An 18,759-nucleotide genomic window follows, 5' to 3' on the forward strand; every position below is an offset into this window, starting at 1 on the left:
GGCTCGTTCGTTCAAAACCGCGGGTGGCGGCTCCTTGCGAGATCCGCGCCTGCGTCTGAAGCCTCTCTGATGTTGTGACATCAGAGAGGCTTCCGACGCAGGAGTGGATAGCGCAAGGAGCCGCCAACCCGCGGCTTTGAACGAACGAGCCGGCTGCTGCTCCAAAAGGAAGAGAATGATGGCCTCCAGACCGCGGGCCACAAATAAAACCTGGAGAGCCACACGTTGGCCGCGTGTTTGAGACCGCTGCCTTAGAGGGAACACTGCCCTAGGACCCTGGGGGAGCCCGGGCCCCCTGTCACCTCCGGGCCCCTGAATGCAGGACTGGTAGTACTGCCCTGATGGCGGCCCTGTTAACGGCTTTAGCGCACGCGACTTGTTATCACGCGCTAACCCCTGCGCTAGCCAAAAAAACTACCGCCTGCTCAAGAGGAGGCGGTAGCGGCTAGCGCGGCTGGCAGTTTAACGCGCGCTATTATGCGTGTTAAACCGCTAACGCGGCTTCGTAAAAGGAGCCCTTAGAATCGCCTGTCCAGGCCCTCTAAACCTCAAAATAAATGTGTGTGCTTTATCTCTTTTGCTATGTTTCCCCAGAGGTCCATTTTTGTGAAATATAAGTACCAGAAACTCACTCCAACACAACCGCTAAGACCAGAAATAAGATTAAATAATTAAATTGGTTTATTGGAAGAATAAATATGATAATCACAAAAAAGATTATTTACACATCGAGAATCTGCATCACTGGAGGGTTTATAGACAAATCGCAATCTCTATTGCAGTAAACCAACTCTCTCAATCCTACCTCTTGATTCTGTGTCTGTCTAATTCCTAAGTAAATCAATTCCTACATTTAACTAAAACTAAACTAAACCTTAAGTTTATATACCGCGTCATCTCCACGGAAGTGGAGCTCGACACGGTTTACAGGAATTATAAACAAAGAAAGGAACTACAATGGAAGGGAGAAGGGCTTGGTGAGCAGGAAGGGAAGAGGGGACTTAGAATAGTGGAGAGGGAGGGCGAAGTTACATTTTGGAGAAAAGCCAGGTTTTCAGATGTTTTCTGAAATGTTGGAGGGAGGTCGAACTCCGAAGATGGGACGTGAAGCTGTTCCACAGCTCGGTGATCCTGAAGAGGAGGGATGCACCAAGTTTTCCTGAATGGGAGATGCCGATTAGAGAAGGGAAGGATAGTTTGAATTTCTGAGTGGATCTGGTGGAGTGAGTACTTGAGAGCCAAGATAGTGGGAAGAGGGGAGGAAGGATGCCGTGAAGAGATTTGAAGGTAAGACAGGCGCATTTGTAGCGAACCCTGAGGAAGACTGGGAGCCAGTGAAGCTTAGACAGAAGCGGGGAGACGTGATCGAATTTGCCTTTTGCGAAGATTAGTTTAGCTGCGGTGTTCTGAATCCGCTGAAGTCTGAGAAGACTTTTCTTTGTTAGGCTTAGGTAGATGGAGTTGCAGTAATCGAGTCTGGATAGAATGATGGATTGGACAAGGACAGCGAAATGTTGTTGGTGGAAGCAGGATCTGACTTTTCTTAGCGTATGAAGATTGAAAAAGCAACTACAACTGCATTCGATATCAAATGAAAGGAAACTCATACTTTCCCCAAGTCTTTCTCTGTAACAACTTAGGGCTCCTTTTATTAAGCCGCATTTGCGGCGAAATGTGCATAATAGCGCCTGCTAAACCGCCGGCCGCGCTAGCCGCTACCGCCTCCTCTTGAGCAGGCGGTAATTTTTCGGCTAGCGCAGGGGCTAGCGCGTGATTAAAAGCCGCGTGCACTAAAGCTGCTAACGCGGCTTAATAAAAGGAGCCCTTAGAATCCTGCAGATGAGGAATGGGTCCCAATCGGGATTCAGCCTCTCCAACTGAACTCCCCCCTCCTCCCTTCAACAGCTTGTATACATTAATTTAGGCCATGTGATGGGTGGAAAATCCCAAACTTTCCTGCAGACATGTCTTCTGAGCTCTGTCCAAATGCCCAAGTCCACAGAGGGTGGATTATTGGGTCCATAATTCTAACCAATTATTATTAGCTAGTACTGGTCACCCTTTTCCACCTCCACCTGTGATTGGGTGCTTTCCATCACCTCCCATTATCCCTATCCCAGAATAGCTATACAGTCCTGCACAGGTCTGGATCACCTCAACTCAGACTTCTGGCGTGGGGGGGGGGGGGGAAATAGGATATGACTTGGCTTATCTTGTTACTCCTGTCTTCGTCCCCCGAGTTCTCTGTTTGGTACCGTCTTCGGTCTAACCCAATCATATGGTCAACTACCAATAAGTATCAGACAGATAGCAAAAGCCTTGCTGGACTGCCATATCGAATTATAAGCCAGGATCTATCATGTTACAGAGATAGAAGAAAACATCTATCTATTCTCCATTTTGATTCTCTCTATATTCCCAAACATGCTAATAAAATGATATTCACAGTTCCTTACACTGCAGCTTCAAATAAGTGGGTGTTTAGTCTGGCTTTGAATACCGCCAGAGAGACGGAGCCTGACGGAGCAAGCCAGGCAGGTTGTTCCAGGCATGCGGTGCAGCAAGGTAGAAGGGACGGAGATGGGAGTTGGCGGTAGAGGAGAAGGGTACAGAGAGGAGGGATTGCACAAATGCTCTTCTCCAATTCTTTGTACAATAATTCTAGGTTGGTTCTGATTTAAATATGCCAGGCTAGGTACATTGAATGTATAATGACCCATCTAATAGTCATTGCTTATAAAAAATAAAATCAGATTCTACTCGAATGTAATAAATTACGGTAAGCATATACATTAGTCTTACGTAAACAACTGGTGTAAGATTTAGCACATTTATTCCAGTTTGGGTCAAATATAATGTACAAGGGTTTTAATAATTTCAACTATATTTTTTATTTATAGATTTTTGGTGGTCTAGTCTGGATTCTCGTAGCTTCCACAAGAATGGATGCTGTATATCCAGGTATCTCTGACACCCAAGGTTGGGTTATGTTTGTCTCAATATTTTGCTTTGTGGCCACCACTGCCTTCATGGTCCTGTATATTATGGGAATTCATGGTGGGAAATCATCCTGGATCATATTGGTAAGTTGTTGTTTTTTGTTGTTGTTGTTGTTGTTGTTGTTTTATAGTAACATTACATAGTAACATAGTAGATGACGGCAGATAAAGACCCGAATGGTCCATCCAGTCTGCCCAACCTGATTCAATTTAATTTTTTTTTTTTTTTTTTAATTTAAATTTTTCTTCTTAGCTATTTCTGGGCAATAATCCAAAGCACTACCTGGTACTTTGCTTGGGTTCCAACTGCCGAAATCTCCGTCAAAACCTACTCCAGCCCTTCTACACCCTCCCAGCCATTGAAGCCCTCTTCAGCCCATCCTCCCCCAAATGGCCATATACAGACACACAGACTGTGCAAGTCTGCCCAGCACTGGCCTTAGTTCAATATTTAATATTATTTTCTGATTCTAGATCCTCTGTGTTCATCCCACTCTTCTTTGAACTCAGTCACCGTTTTCCTTTCCACCAACTCTCTAAGGAGCGCTTTCCAGGTATCCACCAACCTCTCCGTAAAGTAGAATTTCCTAACATTGCTCTTGAATCTACCACCCCTCAACCTCAAATTATGTCCTCTGGTTTTACCATTTTCCTTTCTCTGGAAAAGATTTTGTTCTATGTTAATACCCTTCAAGTATTTGAACGTCTGAATCATATCTCCCCTGTCCCTCCTTTCCTCTAGGGTATACATATTCAGGGCTTCCAGTCTCTCCTCATACGTCTTCTGGTGCAAGCCTCCTATCATTTTTGTCGCCCTCCTCTGGACCGCTTCAAGACTTCTTACGTCCTTTGCCAGATAGGGTCTCCAAAACTGAACATAATACTCCAAGTGGGGCCTCACCAATGACCTGTACAGGGGCATCAATACCTTCTTCCTTCTACTGGCTACGCCTCTCTTTATACAGCCCAGCAGCCACCGCCTTGGTACACTGTTTTTTTGCCTTTAGATCTTCAGACACTATCACCCAAGGTCCCTCTCCCCGTCCGTGCATATCAACTTCTCACCTCCCAGCATATATGGTTCCTTCCGATTTATTAATCCCCAAATGCGTTACTCTGCATTTCTTTGCATTGAATTTTAGTTGCCAGGCATTAGACCATTCCACTAACTTTTGCAAATCATTTTTCATATTTTCCATTCCCTCTTCGGTGTCTACTCTGTTACAAATCTTGATATCATCTGCAAAAAGTCACACTTTTCCTTCTATAAATCATTTTGACTGCTGACCAGGATAATATTTTTACCTGTAAGTTTTCCCTGGTACCTTCTTTATTTCTGGATCCAAGAAACTGTCTGGTAAAGAGTAAAGATTTTAGTTTGTTTTAATAACATACTGGAATCATCCATTCCATTGACATACAAGGTAGTTATATGTGGAACTTTGCTGCATATTAAGCCCCCTATAGACCGCTATAAATGCTGGCTTTTCTTAATTATGACAGGGATAGCCATGCAAATGGTAACTTGCAATTGGAAAAATTGTGATCGACTTAATTTTCCTTTTTGGTGGGCAAATTTATGTTTAACCTATAGGTATGAGAAAATAAATGCTGACATGTTAAGGCATTCTAAGATTTTTAACCTAGTTTGGGGTCCATTGATGTCTTTTGTAACATTGCTATAGTTCTCTTTATCCTTCTTATTGATGATATAATTTAGACATATCCGGGGGGGGGGGGGGAGGGGGGGGAGGGATATATCTTTAGTGTAATTCCTTGATGTAAATATTGGTTGGGTGGGGGGTTTATTGAATTTAAGTGCCTAATTGTTATTACTGATGAATATTGTATTGCACTTTTTATTAAGTTATGGAAAATCAATAAAGATTTATATATATAAAAAAAGACTTTAGTTCATTTTTAAGTTGCAGGGCTGGCGCAATGGGGTAAGCAAGGCAAGAGGGTGTCAAAAGCTGCTGCTGCTTACCTGTTGTACTGACCCTACATAAATCTGTTTTACTACTTGGGATTTAGCTAGGTACTTGGGACTTGGGTTGGCCACTGTTTGAAACAGGATGCTGGGCTTGATGGACTAAACTAAACTAAACCCTAAGTTTGTATACCGCATCATCTCCATAAAGATAGAGCTCGACACGGTTTACAGGTAATTCAATAAATGAGAGAGGATACAATAAGAAATTAGAGGTTATGTAGAGGATAGCTAGCTTTACATTTTAAATAGATAGCTTTACGTTTTAGAGAAAAACCAAGTTTTCAGATGCTTTCAGAATAATTGGAATGAGCCTAGGTTCCACAGCGGGGCAGGGAGGTTATTCCAAAGCTTAGTGAATTTGAAGACAAGGGATTTTCCTAATTTACCTGCATACATGACGCCTTTTAACCTGAGGTCTGTCCCAGTCTGGCAATTCTTATGTTCTTATGTGAGCCAAGTATAGGATAATCAAGCCATTGTGACATCAATGATGAGTCTGGCTCTTAGTCATTGGTGGAATGAGGCATTATGACATCACAATCTCAGCGCTGGAATGTTGCTACTCTTTGGGTTTCTGACAGGTACTTGGGACCTGGGATGGTCATGTTGGAAACATGGTTTGATGGACCTTCAGTCTGTCCCAGCATAGCAATTTATGTTCTCTTGTACATTACTAGCTTCAGTCCTCCCCAAATGCCACCTTTTCTACTTGCTCTGCACTTCAGAATCATTTGCTGAGTGACGGGAGCCTTTCTTCTTGCTGCTGCAATTTTGCCTGTTCTCAAATGTGTTTGGCCTCAAGCATTACTTGCTACTCCCAAGTCAGAGATTTAACTAAGTCTGGTTACTCTTTTGACTTGGAGGAGCATGTGGAGTGACAGCAGTAGAACCCCCCCCCCCCACACACACCTTCTCCTGTCATTCAAATATTCAAACTCCTTCTGCAGACTGGATACCTGCCCCCCCAACATTATGAAAACTGCTCCAATCCATTTTAAGACCAATATGTTAGCATGGGTTAACCTATTACTAACCACTGGCAGTTTCCCAGCAGAACAAGGCCACATTTCAATAACTCCTATCATAAAAAACAAGAAAGAACCATCTAGCTCCCCATCCAACTACAGACCTATTGCTAGTATCCCGCTATTCACCAAAATGACTGAAGGGGTGGTAAACGCCGAACTTACCACATACCTAGATAAATTTGATATCCTAAATGACAACCAATCAGGCTTTCGCTCCAACCACAGCACCGAAACCATCATAGCCTCCCTCCTAGACCACATACACACACTCTTCAGTCGGGGAACCAGTGCCCTGATCATACAACTGGACCTGAGCAGTGCATTCGATCTAGTCGACCATGACATTCTTCTAGACTGCCTTGCCTACATTGGCATCTCCGGCCAGGTTCTTAACTGGTTCAATGGGTTCCTACGGAACAGATCCTACAGGGTTTTCAAAAACGACTCTCTTTCCTACCCATGGGAAAACTCCTGTGGTGTGCCACAGGGCTCCCCCCTGTCCCCCACCCTGTTCAACATATACCTCACCTCCCTAGGAAACCTCCTGCAAAGCCTCAAGCTAAAATTCTTTATATACGCAGACGACATTACCATAGTCATCCCTCTAACCAGTTTCACTCAAGAGCTCCTCAACTCCCTCACAAGCATAATTAGTCAGATAGAACTCTGGATGCTAACCTTTAGACTAAAACTAAACCCAGACAAAACAAAATTCTTCCTAGCAACCCCCAATGACAAAATCAAAGACACCACTATTCAAGTGAAAGGATCCACATTCCCCCTTGAACAAACCTTAAAAGTTCTGGGAGTAACACTGGACAAACATCTATCCCTCGAGAAACACACTGATATCACAGTCAGGAAAAGTATCTCGACTCTATGGAAACTCCGCACCATAAAAAAATACTTTGACGACTCTTCATTCCGCCTCCTAGTGCAATCCTCCATACTCAGCATACTGGACTACTGCAACATCATCTACTTAGGCTCCACAAAGAAAACCATCAGGAGACTAAGGATGATCCAGAACACCGCAGTCCGCCTCATATTTGGCCTGAAAAAATGGGACCATATCACCCCTTTCTACCATAAACTTCACTGGCTCCCTCTAGAATCCAGAATCATATTCAAATTCGCCTGTTTTTGCTACAAAACGTTATTTGGTTTATCCCCAAGCTACATCACCCCTCACTTCACCCTTAACCACAACTACAAGAACGCCCGTAAAATTCAACTCTTCGCCTTCCCCTCCCTAAAACTATGCCACTCAAAAAAATTCATAGACAAAACCTACGCCTTCCAAGCCGCCAAACTAAACCCTTGGCTAGCCCAAATGGTCCTCAAGGCCCACAACTACCTCGACTTCAGAAAATTACTCAAAACTCACCTATTCCGAGACCAAGACCCTCAATGCCCCTTCCAATCCTCTTCCCCCCCCTTCTGATCCTCGCCCCCCCTGTTCTCCCTCCTCTTCCCACTACTTCTCTCCTTGCTGTTCGCAACTCTATGACCATTTTGATATGTAATCACTTGTAAATACTCTCTCCTTGCTGTCTGCTACTCTATGATCAATTTGTGTAACCACTCGTAATCTCTGTCAAACTACTCCATGATCAATTTGATATGTAACCACTTGTAATCTCTGTCTAAATAATGTGAACCGCCTAGAACTCTTCGGGGTATGGCGGTATACAAAAATAAAGTTATTATTATTATTATTATTATTATTCTGAAGGGCAGGGCAAGTAGGAGGATGGGGATAAGGAGAGCTGAGAAGGGGGCAGGTGTGGTGGGGGATTGTCAGGGGGAAGAGTTTGCTGTCAGGGGGTTCCCCAACCCTGCGGCAGGAAGGAGTGGGCATTCCTCCTACTGATCTTCCGCATGGGTTTGGGGGAGGCATCGGTAGGGGGTTGCAATGTCGGCGTGGAGGGGGGGGGGTACTAGACACCAGTTTTGTTTTGGGCTCTGCAGTGGGGATAGAGAATCGTGGCCATTCGTGGTGGCGGGTCTGAGCTGCTTTATTTACCTGTCAGTGCCTGAGCCAATCAGTGCTCAGTTACCGACAGGAAAGTAAGGTTACGACAGCTCAGGCCCTGCCAGTAAATATCAGCCCTGATTCCTCATAAATAGAGGGGCATTTCTTTTGGAGAATTGCCCAGAGAGCTCATTTTAATATTAATGACCTTGTTATATACTACAGTTTTAATATTAATGATCTTATTGTACTACATTTACATAGTACAATTGGAGGCTGCTAGAAAGCACGGAAAAGACCATGGTGAGCCGTTTTCATAATTAGGCAGTAAAATACATGCATTTAACAATGGTTTAGTGCCATCGTTAAAAGCACAGTGACTTTAGAGAATTGGGCTCCCAGTCAGCAATTCTCACACAGCTCACAATTCTCACTTTCTCAGTTATAAACTTCTTTCACACAATAAACTTCTCTTCTTCTTCACAGCATCAGTTACTCTCTACTCAGTAGCGTAGTGAGGGTGAGAGGTGCCCAAGGCAGTGGAGACTTCCCCCCACTCTCTTCGCTGACCCCCTCCCCCTCCTGCCATATGCATGTGTCCCTTCCCCCCGTACCTCTTTAACTTTCTTGGCATGAGCAGCATCACCAACTTGCTGCCCGCATCGGCTCTCCTTCTGACATCACTTCCTAGGCGCGGGACCCGGAAGTGATGTCAGAGGGAGAGCCGATGCTGATGTGAGCATCAGGCTGGAGTTGCTGCTTATGCCGGCGAAGAGCTAGAGGTACGGTGGGTGGGTGGGGGGAGTGAAGGCACGCATGCAGTGGGGGGGGGGGAGGGTAGAAGTGGGAAGGAGCGGGAGGCGGAGAGGAAGGGGGGTGCCAACGCCCTCACCAAGACTGTGCTTTGGGTGGACCACCCCCCTCTTACTACGCCACTGTCTCCATCCACTGACACTGAAATTCAAGACAGCTACAACTGGCACCAGCTAATCAGAAGCCTTACATCCTGTTTTAAATACTTAGAGACTCCAATCTCTAATTTTAATCAAACATGACATTAAAAAATTTTAATTTTGGCTCAAAATACTACCATTCTCATCTTCTATATGTGCTAACTTGAATGAGACTGAAAATCCCACTCTTGGAGACCCCTAACTTCCAAAATGAGACCTTCAAGATTAAAGAGACTATACACAAAATTAGGAGTAATTTAACCGCAGGGATCATATAAACAACTTCTAAAGACCTTAAAACCTCTTTTCTTTTTAAAAGTTTAAACCCATTAAGAAACAGTTTAAAAAAATGAATAAATCAAATAGCATTGGCTGCCTACAATTCCCAGCATTCCCCAGGGCATGCATATTTAAAGAAAAGACGCAAATTCTTTTGTAACCCTGGCTGGGAATTCTAACCATCTCCATCAGGCCTTATGCCCTCTTTGCCTACAGTTTTTGGAGGCAATTGTTCTTTAGCAGTTGATGGTGTTAATTAAATCTCTTGAGCTGCTTGTAAATCTCATGAGCTACATGCAAATCTCATTTTTGTGTTCAATATGGCACAGAAACATTGTTCTCAATGTATGTGTGATGGAGTGTATAGGAAACTCCTGTTCTGTTCTCTCTTAAGTGCAGTCCATCAAAGGACCACCTTTAAAGAGGCCTAGTTATAGAGGGGTTAGCATGGATAGTGTAGTTTAGTCAGTGGAGAGATAATCCCCAAACAGAGATGAACGAGTGGAGGCCTAGAGGAAAGAGAGCCCTTTTGCAATCTTGGGGTCAGATCCTAGGAATAGTGAGGGGGTTGTAGCTGGTATCCTTTTAATGTAGGAAGTGGAGTTTCTGCCATACCAGAGAGAAGACTGCCAGGGACATAAGGAAAAGATTGCAAGGTCCTAAAGAGGCTTGAAGCTGTGTCTACTGCAAGGTAAAGCAGTAGAAAATTTTGTAGCTTGTTCATAACTGTGTTCCTGTTTGTTGGGCTAGCAGAAGACCAGACCCGTTTTTACATGGAAAAGATTGTTAGGAGGATATCAGAATTTTTATTTTAACTTCTGAGTACATGAATAAACCTTTTGTTTGCCTCTGAGCTGTTGTCTGTCTGGCTGTAATGTTAAAAGTAATCAGTAACTTCTGAAAAATAAATATATGAATGGAGAGAACTATACAGAAACATAGACACATGAAGGCAGATAAAGGCCAAATGGCCCATCCAGTCTGCCCATCTACAGCATTCACAATTTCCTTCTCTCCCTAAGAGATCCCACATGCCTATACCATACTTTCTTGAATTCAGACAGTCTTTGTTTCCACCACCACGGGAGAATATTTCATACATCTTCCACCTTTCCTATTACAAAGTATTTCCTTAGATTAGCCTATCACCTCTTAACTTCTTTCTATGCCCTCTCATTCTGGAGCTTCCTTTCAAATGAAAGACATTTGCCTCATGCTATGTAGGTATTTAAATGTCTCTATCATATCTCCCCTCTCCCACCTTTCCTCCAAAGTATACATATTGAAATCTTTGTCTCTCCCCATATGCCTTATGATGAAGACCACCGACCATTTTAGTAGCCTTGCTCTGGACCGACTCTATCCTATTTATATCTTTTTGAAAATTCAACCTCCAGAATTGTACACAATATTCTAAATGAGGTCTCACTAGAGTCTTACCTCCTTTTTCCTACTGACCATACTTCTCCCTATGCACCCTAGCATCCTTCTAGCCTTCGCTGTCACTTTTTCAACCTGTTTGGCCACCTTATGATCATCACATACTATTGCACCCAAGTCCTGCTCCTCTTTCGTGTCCAAAAGTTCTTCACCTCCTAAACCGTACTGTTCCCTTGGGTTTTTGCAGCCCAAATGTATGGCCTTGTATTTCTTAGCATTAAATCTTAGCTGCCAAATTTCAGACAATTCTTCAAGCTTCGCCAGGTCTTTCTTCATGTTATTCACACCATCTGGCATGTCTACTCTATTGCAGATTTTGGTATCATCTGCAAAGAGGCAAATCTTACCCCACAATCCTTCAGCAATATCATTTATAAAAATGTTAAAAAGAACAGGCCCAAGAACAGAACCTTGAGGCACACCACTGATATCATCCCTTTCCTCAGAGCGATCTCCATTGATCACTACCCTCTGTTGCCTTTCACTCAACCAGTTCTTGACCCAGCCCATCACTTTGGGACTCATAAGAACATAAGAACATAAGAAGTTGCCTCCACTGGGTCAGACCAGAGGTCCATCCCGCCCAGTGGTCCGCTCCCGCGGTGGCCCACCAGGACCTTTGACCTGTGAAGTGATTTGACCATTTTTATATCCTACCTCTGCTTCTATCTGTACCCCTCAATCCCTTTATCCTTTAGGAACCTATCCAAACCTTCCTTGAACCCCTGTACTGTGGTCTGGCCTATCACAACCTCTGGAAGAGCGTTCCATGCGTCTACCACCCTCTGGGTAAAAAAGAACTTCCTAGCATTTGTTCTGAACCTGTCCCCTTTCAATTTCTCCGAGTGACCCCGAGGGCACTCAGTTTATTTATTAGACGTCTGTGTGGAACATTGCCAAGGTTTTGCTAAAATCTAAATACACCACATCTAGTGCACATCCTCTATCCAATTCTCTGGTCTCCAAGTCAAAGAAATTGATCAGATTTGTCTGACAAGACATACCTCTAGTGAATCCATGTTGCCTCCTGTAATCCTCTAGAGCACATGTGTTAAACCCAAGGCCCGCGGGGCATATCTGGCCCACCTGGCCATTTTATGCGGCACGCAGTGACTGTGCACCTTACACTACATCAGGGGTTTCCAAATCAAGAGCCGCAGGCAGCCAGTTTGAGGGCAATGCAGCGTTTTGCTCATTGCCACCTCTGGATATTTGCTTTCTGGCAATGTCAGAGAGATGGCTTCCGGCTCAGCCATGGGACGAGTGCAGCAGTGAAGAGGAGGGAGCCTGCCAGAAGGTAAACACCCACCGGAGGGAGACACAGAATAGAGGAAGGGAGAGGGCGTGTTGGGACTCAAGAAGGGGGGAGCACAAATTTCAGACAAATGATGAAAGGAGGGAGGGGCATGAACTTGGGACATACTGTATAATGAAAGGAAGGAGGGAGGGGAGCATGAGCCAAAGGATGGAAGAATAAAGAGTGTGAGGGAAAGAGATGCTGAGGGAGGGAATAGAAAGGGAGAATTGGGTGTCTGAGAGAGGGAGAGAGAGATGGTGCACATGGGGAGATGAAGAAAGAGGAGAATTGTTGGGCAGAGAGAGGAGGAGAGAGAGAGAGAGAGAGAGAATTATTGGACATGGTGGTGGGAAAGGAGTGAGGTAGAGATGCATGGGGAAGAGAGAGATGTCAAACCACTGGAATGGAAGGGAAGGAGGGGAAGAGAGAGATGCCAGACTGCAGGGAGGAGAGAGATGTTAAACCTTGGGATGAGGGAGGAAAGGAGAGATACCAGACCAAGGGAAAGGAGAGAGATTCCAGGCTATGGGAAGGAGAAGAGAAATATGCCAGACCATATGAGGGGAAAGAGGGAAGACAGAGTCATTTGATCATGGGAGAGGGATGAGATGGTGCACAAGGATGGAGGGGAAGGGGAGACAAAGGGAGGAGATGGTGCACAGCAATGGGTGCAGCAGGGAAGAGATAAGAAGAAATGCTTTTTATGGATAGATGGGAATAGGGGAGAAGAAAGAGGGAGGAGATGGTACACATGGATAGATGGGAAGGGAAGACATGGAAAAGTAGGTAGAGTTTGAGAAGAAAGTGGAAAAATGGAAGAAAGTTGAATGTTAAAAGTTAATGCTAAAGATGAATGTATAGAACAAAACACAAAAAAACCCCTCATCAATACTGGGCAAGTTTCTCAAATAATATCTTCATATAACATTTAAAGGATTTTAAATATTTAAATGTGCTCATAAGCTCTTCAGCAAGGCGCCACAGCAGCGGTACAATGTCGCTGGAAAGGTGCTTGAATTGCATCTTCTGGCGTCCTATTTGAAGCTTGATCGGATACGTTACACCCTGAGGTAGCAGACTTGTGAAACGCTGGCCACCGTTGGTGTACCAATCAACTAGAAGATAAGTTGAAAGTCTTTTCTTCTATCTTTTAGCACAAAACAGCACCACACAAGGTTTTTATCCTTTGCACTGAAATGGAGGTTTTTTGCCGATGAGGTTAACGCCTAACCACCTTTAACCACCTCTTATGGCGGTGGAAGGGCCCTAGTCTGAGGCTTTTTCCTCCTGTTTTTCAATTGCACTTTGTAATTAAGCCTGAGCTGTGCTGTTTCTATCCATCAGACATTGTGCATTTTTCTTGTGAAAGTGTTTTTGCAACATTATTGATTTTTCACAATATCCGAGTTTTTTTGGGCTTAGCGTACGGGAATGACATATGAAGGCCATTTTTTAAAATCTGAGTTTTGTAAAAAGGACTCCAAATGACTTTATTCAGGGATATGACTTATTTGGGAAGTACATTGAATTTGTGTGTTGTGGGGACTTTTTGTTGTTTTGTTTTATTTTTAATTACAAAAATTTTTCTGTTTTCGAGCAATAAACAATTTTAAATGTCTTCTTGATGGTTTAAGACCATTTATTTTTCCCCAGTGTAAGTCATTTTTTTGAATAAACTCATTGGAGTAAAGCAGATTCATGCATTTCCTCAGGCTTCACAACTCTTGACTAATCAAGTGTAGTTGGCTTATAGTTCAATGTATTTATTGTTTTTTTAATCCTTCTAGGATGTTTCCTACCACTGCATCGCTGCTCTCTTCTACTTGAGTGCTGCAGTGTTGCAAGCTGTTGCTACAAGAATTATTGCTAAGTCTATCTCTAAAATTGATTATAAAGTTTACCAAGAAGACGTTGCTGCAGTGGTAAGTGCCATTATAAGTGATTCAAATTAAAACATCATTTTAATTTGATAAGGATCATAATATTTTTGTGTGGTAATACATGAAGTTAGGGTTACCATATTTTCCAAATGGAAAATCTGGACCCCCTAGACTCGCTCCCAGGCCCACCCATCCCCGCCCCATTACATCCCAGTCCCGCCCCCTACCATAGCCCCACCCCCCACTGCCTGCTCTCATCAGTCAGGAGGGCATCTGCACATGCACAGATGAGACGTGATGATGTCACGCGTGCCGGGTTTTGATAAGCTGTCCAGACATGTCCTCAAAAGGAGGACATGTCCAGGGAAATCCGGACGTCTAGTAACCCTATGAATGGTGGGCGTAAGACTTGCTAACATGCAGGGAAACTGACATGCTGCCCACAAAGCTGCAAGTCCGCGGATATATTTTACCCATGGGCCGTGGCAATCTTCAATCTGTAAGCTTGCACATAATATATTTTCATTGGGGCGGCCTTGCCTCCTCCATTAAGCCATATCTTTGCTGGCAGGGATCAAGTTTCAAATTTATTAAAATTTGATATCCCGCCTTATCCAAATTCAAAGCGGTTTTACAAAGTAAAAATAGCAAGTTTACAGCATTGAAAAAATAAACAATAAAAGGGGAAACTAACTCATAAGACATAGAAACATGAGACGGAGACAGACGAAAAGACAGGGACTAATTGGAACAAGAGGAAGGAGGGGAAAAAGTACAATATTTGAACAGAAAAGAACAATTAAGGAATGGACAAAAAGGAGGGGCGACCAGGACGAGTGGCTCTGTCATCTGAAATTTTGCTATTCAGATCCTGTTGTGGTATATTGTATTATATAGTATGACTTTGCATAATGGTTAACTTTTGTTTTTTCTTGGGCATGTAAGTAGGCATAATTTTCTTCTCTGGTTTATGCCTCTCCATGCTTATATTTCTGTTTATACATCAGGCTTCCATGCATAGAACATTGTATTACAGATGTATTTGTTCTTATTGTTTGGGTTAATGTATTAAAATCCTAATAAAAGGATTTAAAAATGAAATGAACCACACAGAGGACAATGCTTATACAATTGTTTTCATCACAATTGATTCTTAACTAATCTTTGTTTTGTTTTAGGTATTCGCATTTCTTGCTACTTTGTCATATGTAGTCCATGCTTTGGGATGTTTAATGAGGTGGAAAAAATCTCCCTAAAGCAGAACTGTTTATTTTCCATTGTACATCCTTTCTATAATATTTTATATGGCCAAAATTAGTGCATACAACGTTGTATATTACGATGACACATTGTGGATAGCTGTTAAAGCTATATATTTTATTCATTATGTATAGGCTGTGTGCTGTGAGGGATTTTTTTTTTTTTTTTTCCATGCTGTTGATACTGTTCACATTATGTGTATGACTTAAGACTTGAAATCTGTAAGAAATTGTTTTGTATATCTTATATTAGAAAATGTGTCACACACATTTTTTTCCCCATCGTTTTGTTCCCAAACAAGTCATTGAAAGGACTTTGCTGCAGTTGACTGCTTATTCAACAAAATACAATTAATCTACATAAAATACACTACAATGACCCTTGCTCAGAAATGTGATTTTGATTCAATCTAATAAATCATACCAGGCTTTTTTCTGGTTCTTTTATGTGTGTGTCTTTATTAGTCCATATTTGGCTGTTCCTGGTAGAGAACCTCATGCAGTTGATAAAGCTGGATTTTAAAAAGGTTTGGACCAATTCCTGGATGACAGATCCATAAACCATTACGATAGATAGACTTAATCCCATGGACAAGCAGCATATTTCCTTAAGTAGCGTAGAATTTTGTTACTTTTTAGGACTTTAGCAAGTACTTGTGACTCAGACTGGCCATTCTCAGAAAAAGGATATTGGGTTAGATGGACCTTTGGTCTGACCCATTAGGGCAGCTCTTATGTTCTAATTCATTTTCTGACATCCCTACCCAAATGGAATGCTTTTATTTGTGATCCTTTCTCTCTTCAGTTGCTTGAATAATTTGAACATTAGAATAGTGCATCATAGCAGGGTAGTTGGTAACTTGCCTTTCTTAAACCCTAACACATAAGGTTCACAACCTTCATGCCAGGCGTGCAACACCAACACCAACTCCATGGAGAGCATCACAGGATGAACAGACAATGAAGATGACAAAATGGCCAATGACGGATGTAGCAATTTCTTTATTGAAATCTTCTAAAACGCAACTCGACACGGTCATGTTTTGGCTAGAGTGCCTGCTTCAGGAGTCTGATAATATGCTGTCCAAGGAATAGAAAACCATATCCACTATTGTTATAAAGAAATACACCTAATCTCATACTTTTTGAGCTCTTGATGACATCCCGCAGTATGAACACAGAAATCCAACTGCTTACAAATAAACCAACTGGAAACATGCTTTCCATAGAGTTGGTTTCCAGTTGGGTTTGTACTTTGGAATGTCATCTGGAACTCAGAAGTACGAGATAATTAGACATATTTCTTTATTAATGAAGGTAGATGTGTTCCCCCCCCCTCTCCCCCGGACAGCATATTATCAGACTCCTCCTGCAAGTATTCTAGCTAAAACATGACCGTGTTGTTGAATTATCTGGAAGATTACAATAAATAAATTGTTACATCCGTCATTTGCCTTTTCTCTTTTCCACTGCCTGTCCATTCAGGGTTTAAGAAAGTGCAGGAGAGGAGCTGGCTATCATCAAGATACATGTGGGTTACCAGTGTCATAGGAAGATGCAGGAGGGGAAGGTTATGGAAGCCAAATTTAGGATTTTGGGTAGAAAATTGAAATCCAGAACTTCTAAGGAAGCCTTCACAAAAATACTACCTATTTTACATGCAGGATCCCAGAGGCAGGCCAAGTTCCAGATTCTCAATGTATTCATGAAACGATGGTTACAGAGAAAAGGACGTTAGATTTGTTATGGAAAAGGATGCTTTTTCTGAGAGTGGGCCTCACCTTAACTAGTGAAACCAGACTGCTAGTGCTAATGTTAAAATAAATGTAACCCTGGTCTCCCTTACACACAGTCTTTGGGCACCAGCTAGCTCCTAAGGTCAGGAACCTGCAACCAGGTTTTGCAAAAATAAAAGTTTATTTGTCTCTGAGCTGGGTGTAGGTCAGGGCTGTATTTGATCTGTTAGGGCAGGCTGAAGGATTACTTTCCTGGGTTCAATCATCACACTCGGAGCCAGATTCTCTAATAATGTTGGTACAGTCCGGCAGGCCACTATAGTGACTGTAAATCTACCAATTTCAAAATGATGAGTCATTCTCAAGAAAACTCATATGCAAATGAGGTTCATGGAGGGTTGCTTAATTTCCCCAAGAACAGTCACTGGTGATAGTGATCGGCACATATGCAGAATAGTCTACGGAAAGGGGCATACATGTGCACTTGTACCAGGAAAAGCAACGCCATAGGCACACTTATAGGGTTACCAGACGTCCGGATTTCCCCAGACTTGTCCAGGAGTCTGGACAGCTTTTCAAAACCCGGCACTTTGTCCAGGTTTTGAAAAGCCTCCTCTAAATCACGTCCATCCTGCCTGTGGGGCAACCACTCCTAAATCAAAATATTACAAATATGTTGCCATACTACTGTACCTGTAGACATGAATACATGTATTTGTCAATTAGTTTCACAAATAAACCATTTTATCTGTTTAAAGAGAACCCATTGCAAAAGTTAACTGGACAAGTGCAGAGGATGGAGATAGCGCTGGGATAGAGTGGGGGGCAGAGCCAGAGTGGGCTTAGGAATGATCTGAATATTGCCAATATTCGGTATACCATCCAATTAACTTACCATATCTGGATAATTTAGAACAGATGGGAGAATGTCCTGAGATATCTGGTTAAGTTATCCAGATACAGACTATATATTGCCACATAGAAACATAGAAATAGACGGCAGATAAGGGCCCACGGCCCATCTAGTCTGCCCACCTTAATGTCCCTCCCCTACCTTTGCCCTGTGAAGAGATCCCATGTGCCGATCCCATTTGGCCTTAAAATCAGGCACGCTGCTGGCCTCAATCACCTGTAGTGGAAGACTATTCCAGCGATCAACCACTCTTTCAGTGAAAAAGAATTTCCTGGTGTCACCTCGTAGTTTCCCGCCCCTGATTTTCAACAGATGTCCTCTTGTTGTCGTGGGACCACTGTTCAGATAAGGTGGTCAGAATTTATCTGGATATTCTGCACTGACCACTATAATTTACCATCAAAAATAATGGGGGAAAATGAAAACAGAGAGGTGCAGATACTGTATATAGTTCTCTGATATCCCATCACCCCAAGGAACACTCCTATCTAGAATTACCAGACACTGGGGAAAAGCCAGACATGTCCTCTTTTTAGAGGAGTGTTCGGCGCTCTGGCTGAATTCTCAAAAGCCAGCAGTTTGTCCAAGTTTTGGAAGGCCCTGAGCTTGCAGCCAAGACTGGAGGGCCTCCATATGCAGCCCAGACTTGGCAGGGTCACGTGTTCTCTTTTTTCTTGAACAAATCTGGTAACCCTACTCCTCTCCACTATCTACTTCCAGTCTTCTGTCACTTGTTTACCCTCCTCCAACCCCCTTTGCATTGTGCTCACAACCTCCACATGCTCCCTTTCCTGTACTTACCCAACCTCTCCCACATGATAGCCAGTAAGAGTTTTCCATTAATAGTGTTTATCAACTTCCCCTTCCCTCTATGTTCTTTTTCTCTTCTATCCCCCATTAATTATTGTCTTGCCTATTTCCTTTTGTTCCCTAAAATTGTGCATGATTAAACCATTATGGAGTTGCTAATGTTAGGGGAAATTACTAATGAAGTAAGATTGACAAGA

At 42.9% G+C, this 18,759-nt stretch overlaps 1 protein-coding gene across 2 annotated transcripts in view; it reads left to right on the plus strand.

Moving 5' to 3' along the window:
- MAL (mal, T cell differentiation protein) overlaps window positions 1–15,550 on the plus strand; it is a 71,041-nt gene extending 55,491 nt beyond the window's left edge. For both annotated transcript variants that reach the window (XM_033935522.1, XM_033935521.1), the window contains exons 2-4: window positions 2,901–3,083; window positions 13,752–13,886; window positions 15,023–15,550. In XM_033935522.1, the coding sequence (XP_033791413.1) occupies window positions 2,901–3,083; window positions 13,752–13,886; window positions 15,023–15,100 (396 nt within the window). In that variant the 3' untranslated portion in view covers window positions 15,101–15,550. The remainder of the gene's footprint in view (window positions 1–2,900; window positions 3,084–13,751; window positions 13,887–15,022) is intronic.
- Window positions 15,551–18,759: the final 3,209 nt, after the last annotated feature.

The sequence above is a fragment of the Geotrypetes seraphini genome, chromosome 3 (assembly GCF_902459505.1).
Source record: "Geotrypetes seraphini chromosome 3, aGeoSer1.1, whole genome shotgun sequence".
Classification (NCBI taxonomy): domain Eukaryota; kingdom Metazoa; phylum Chordata; class Amphibia; order Gymnophiona; family Dermophiidae; genus Geotrypetes; species Geotrypetes seraphini.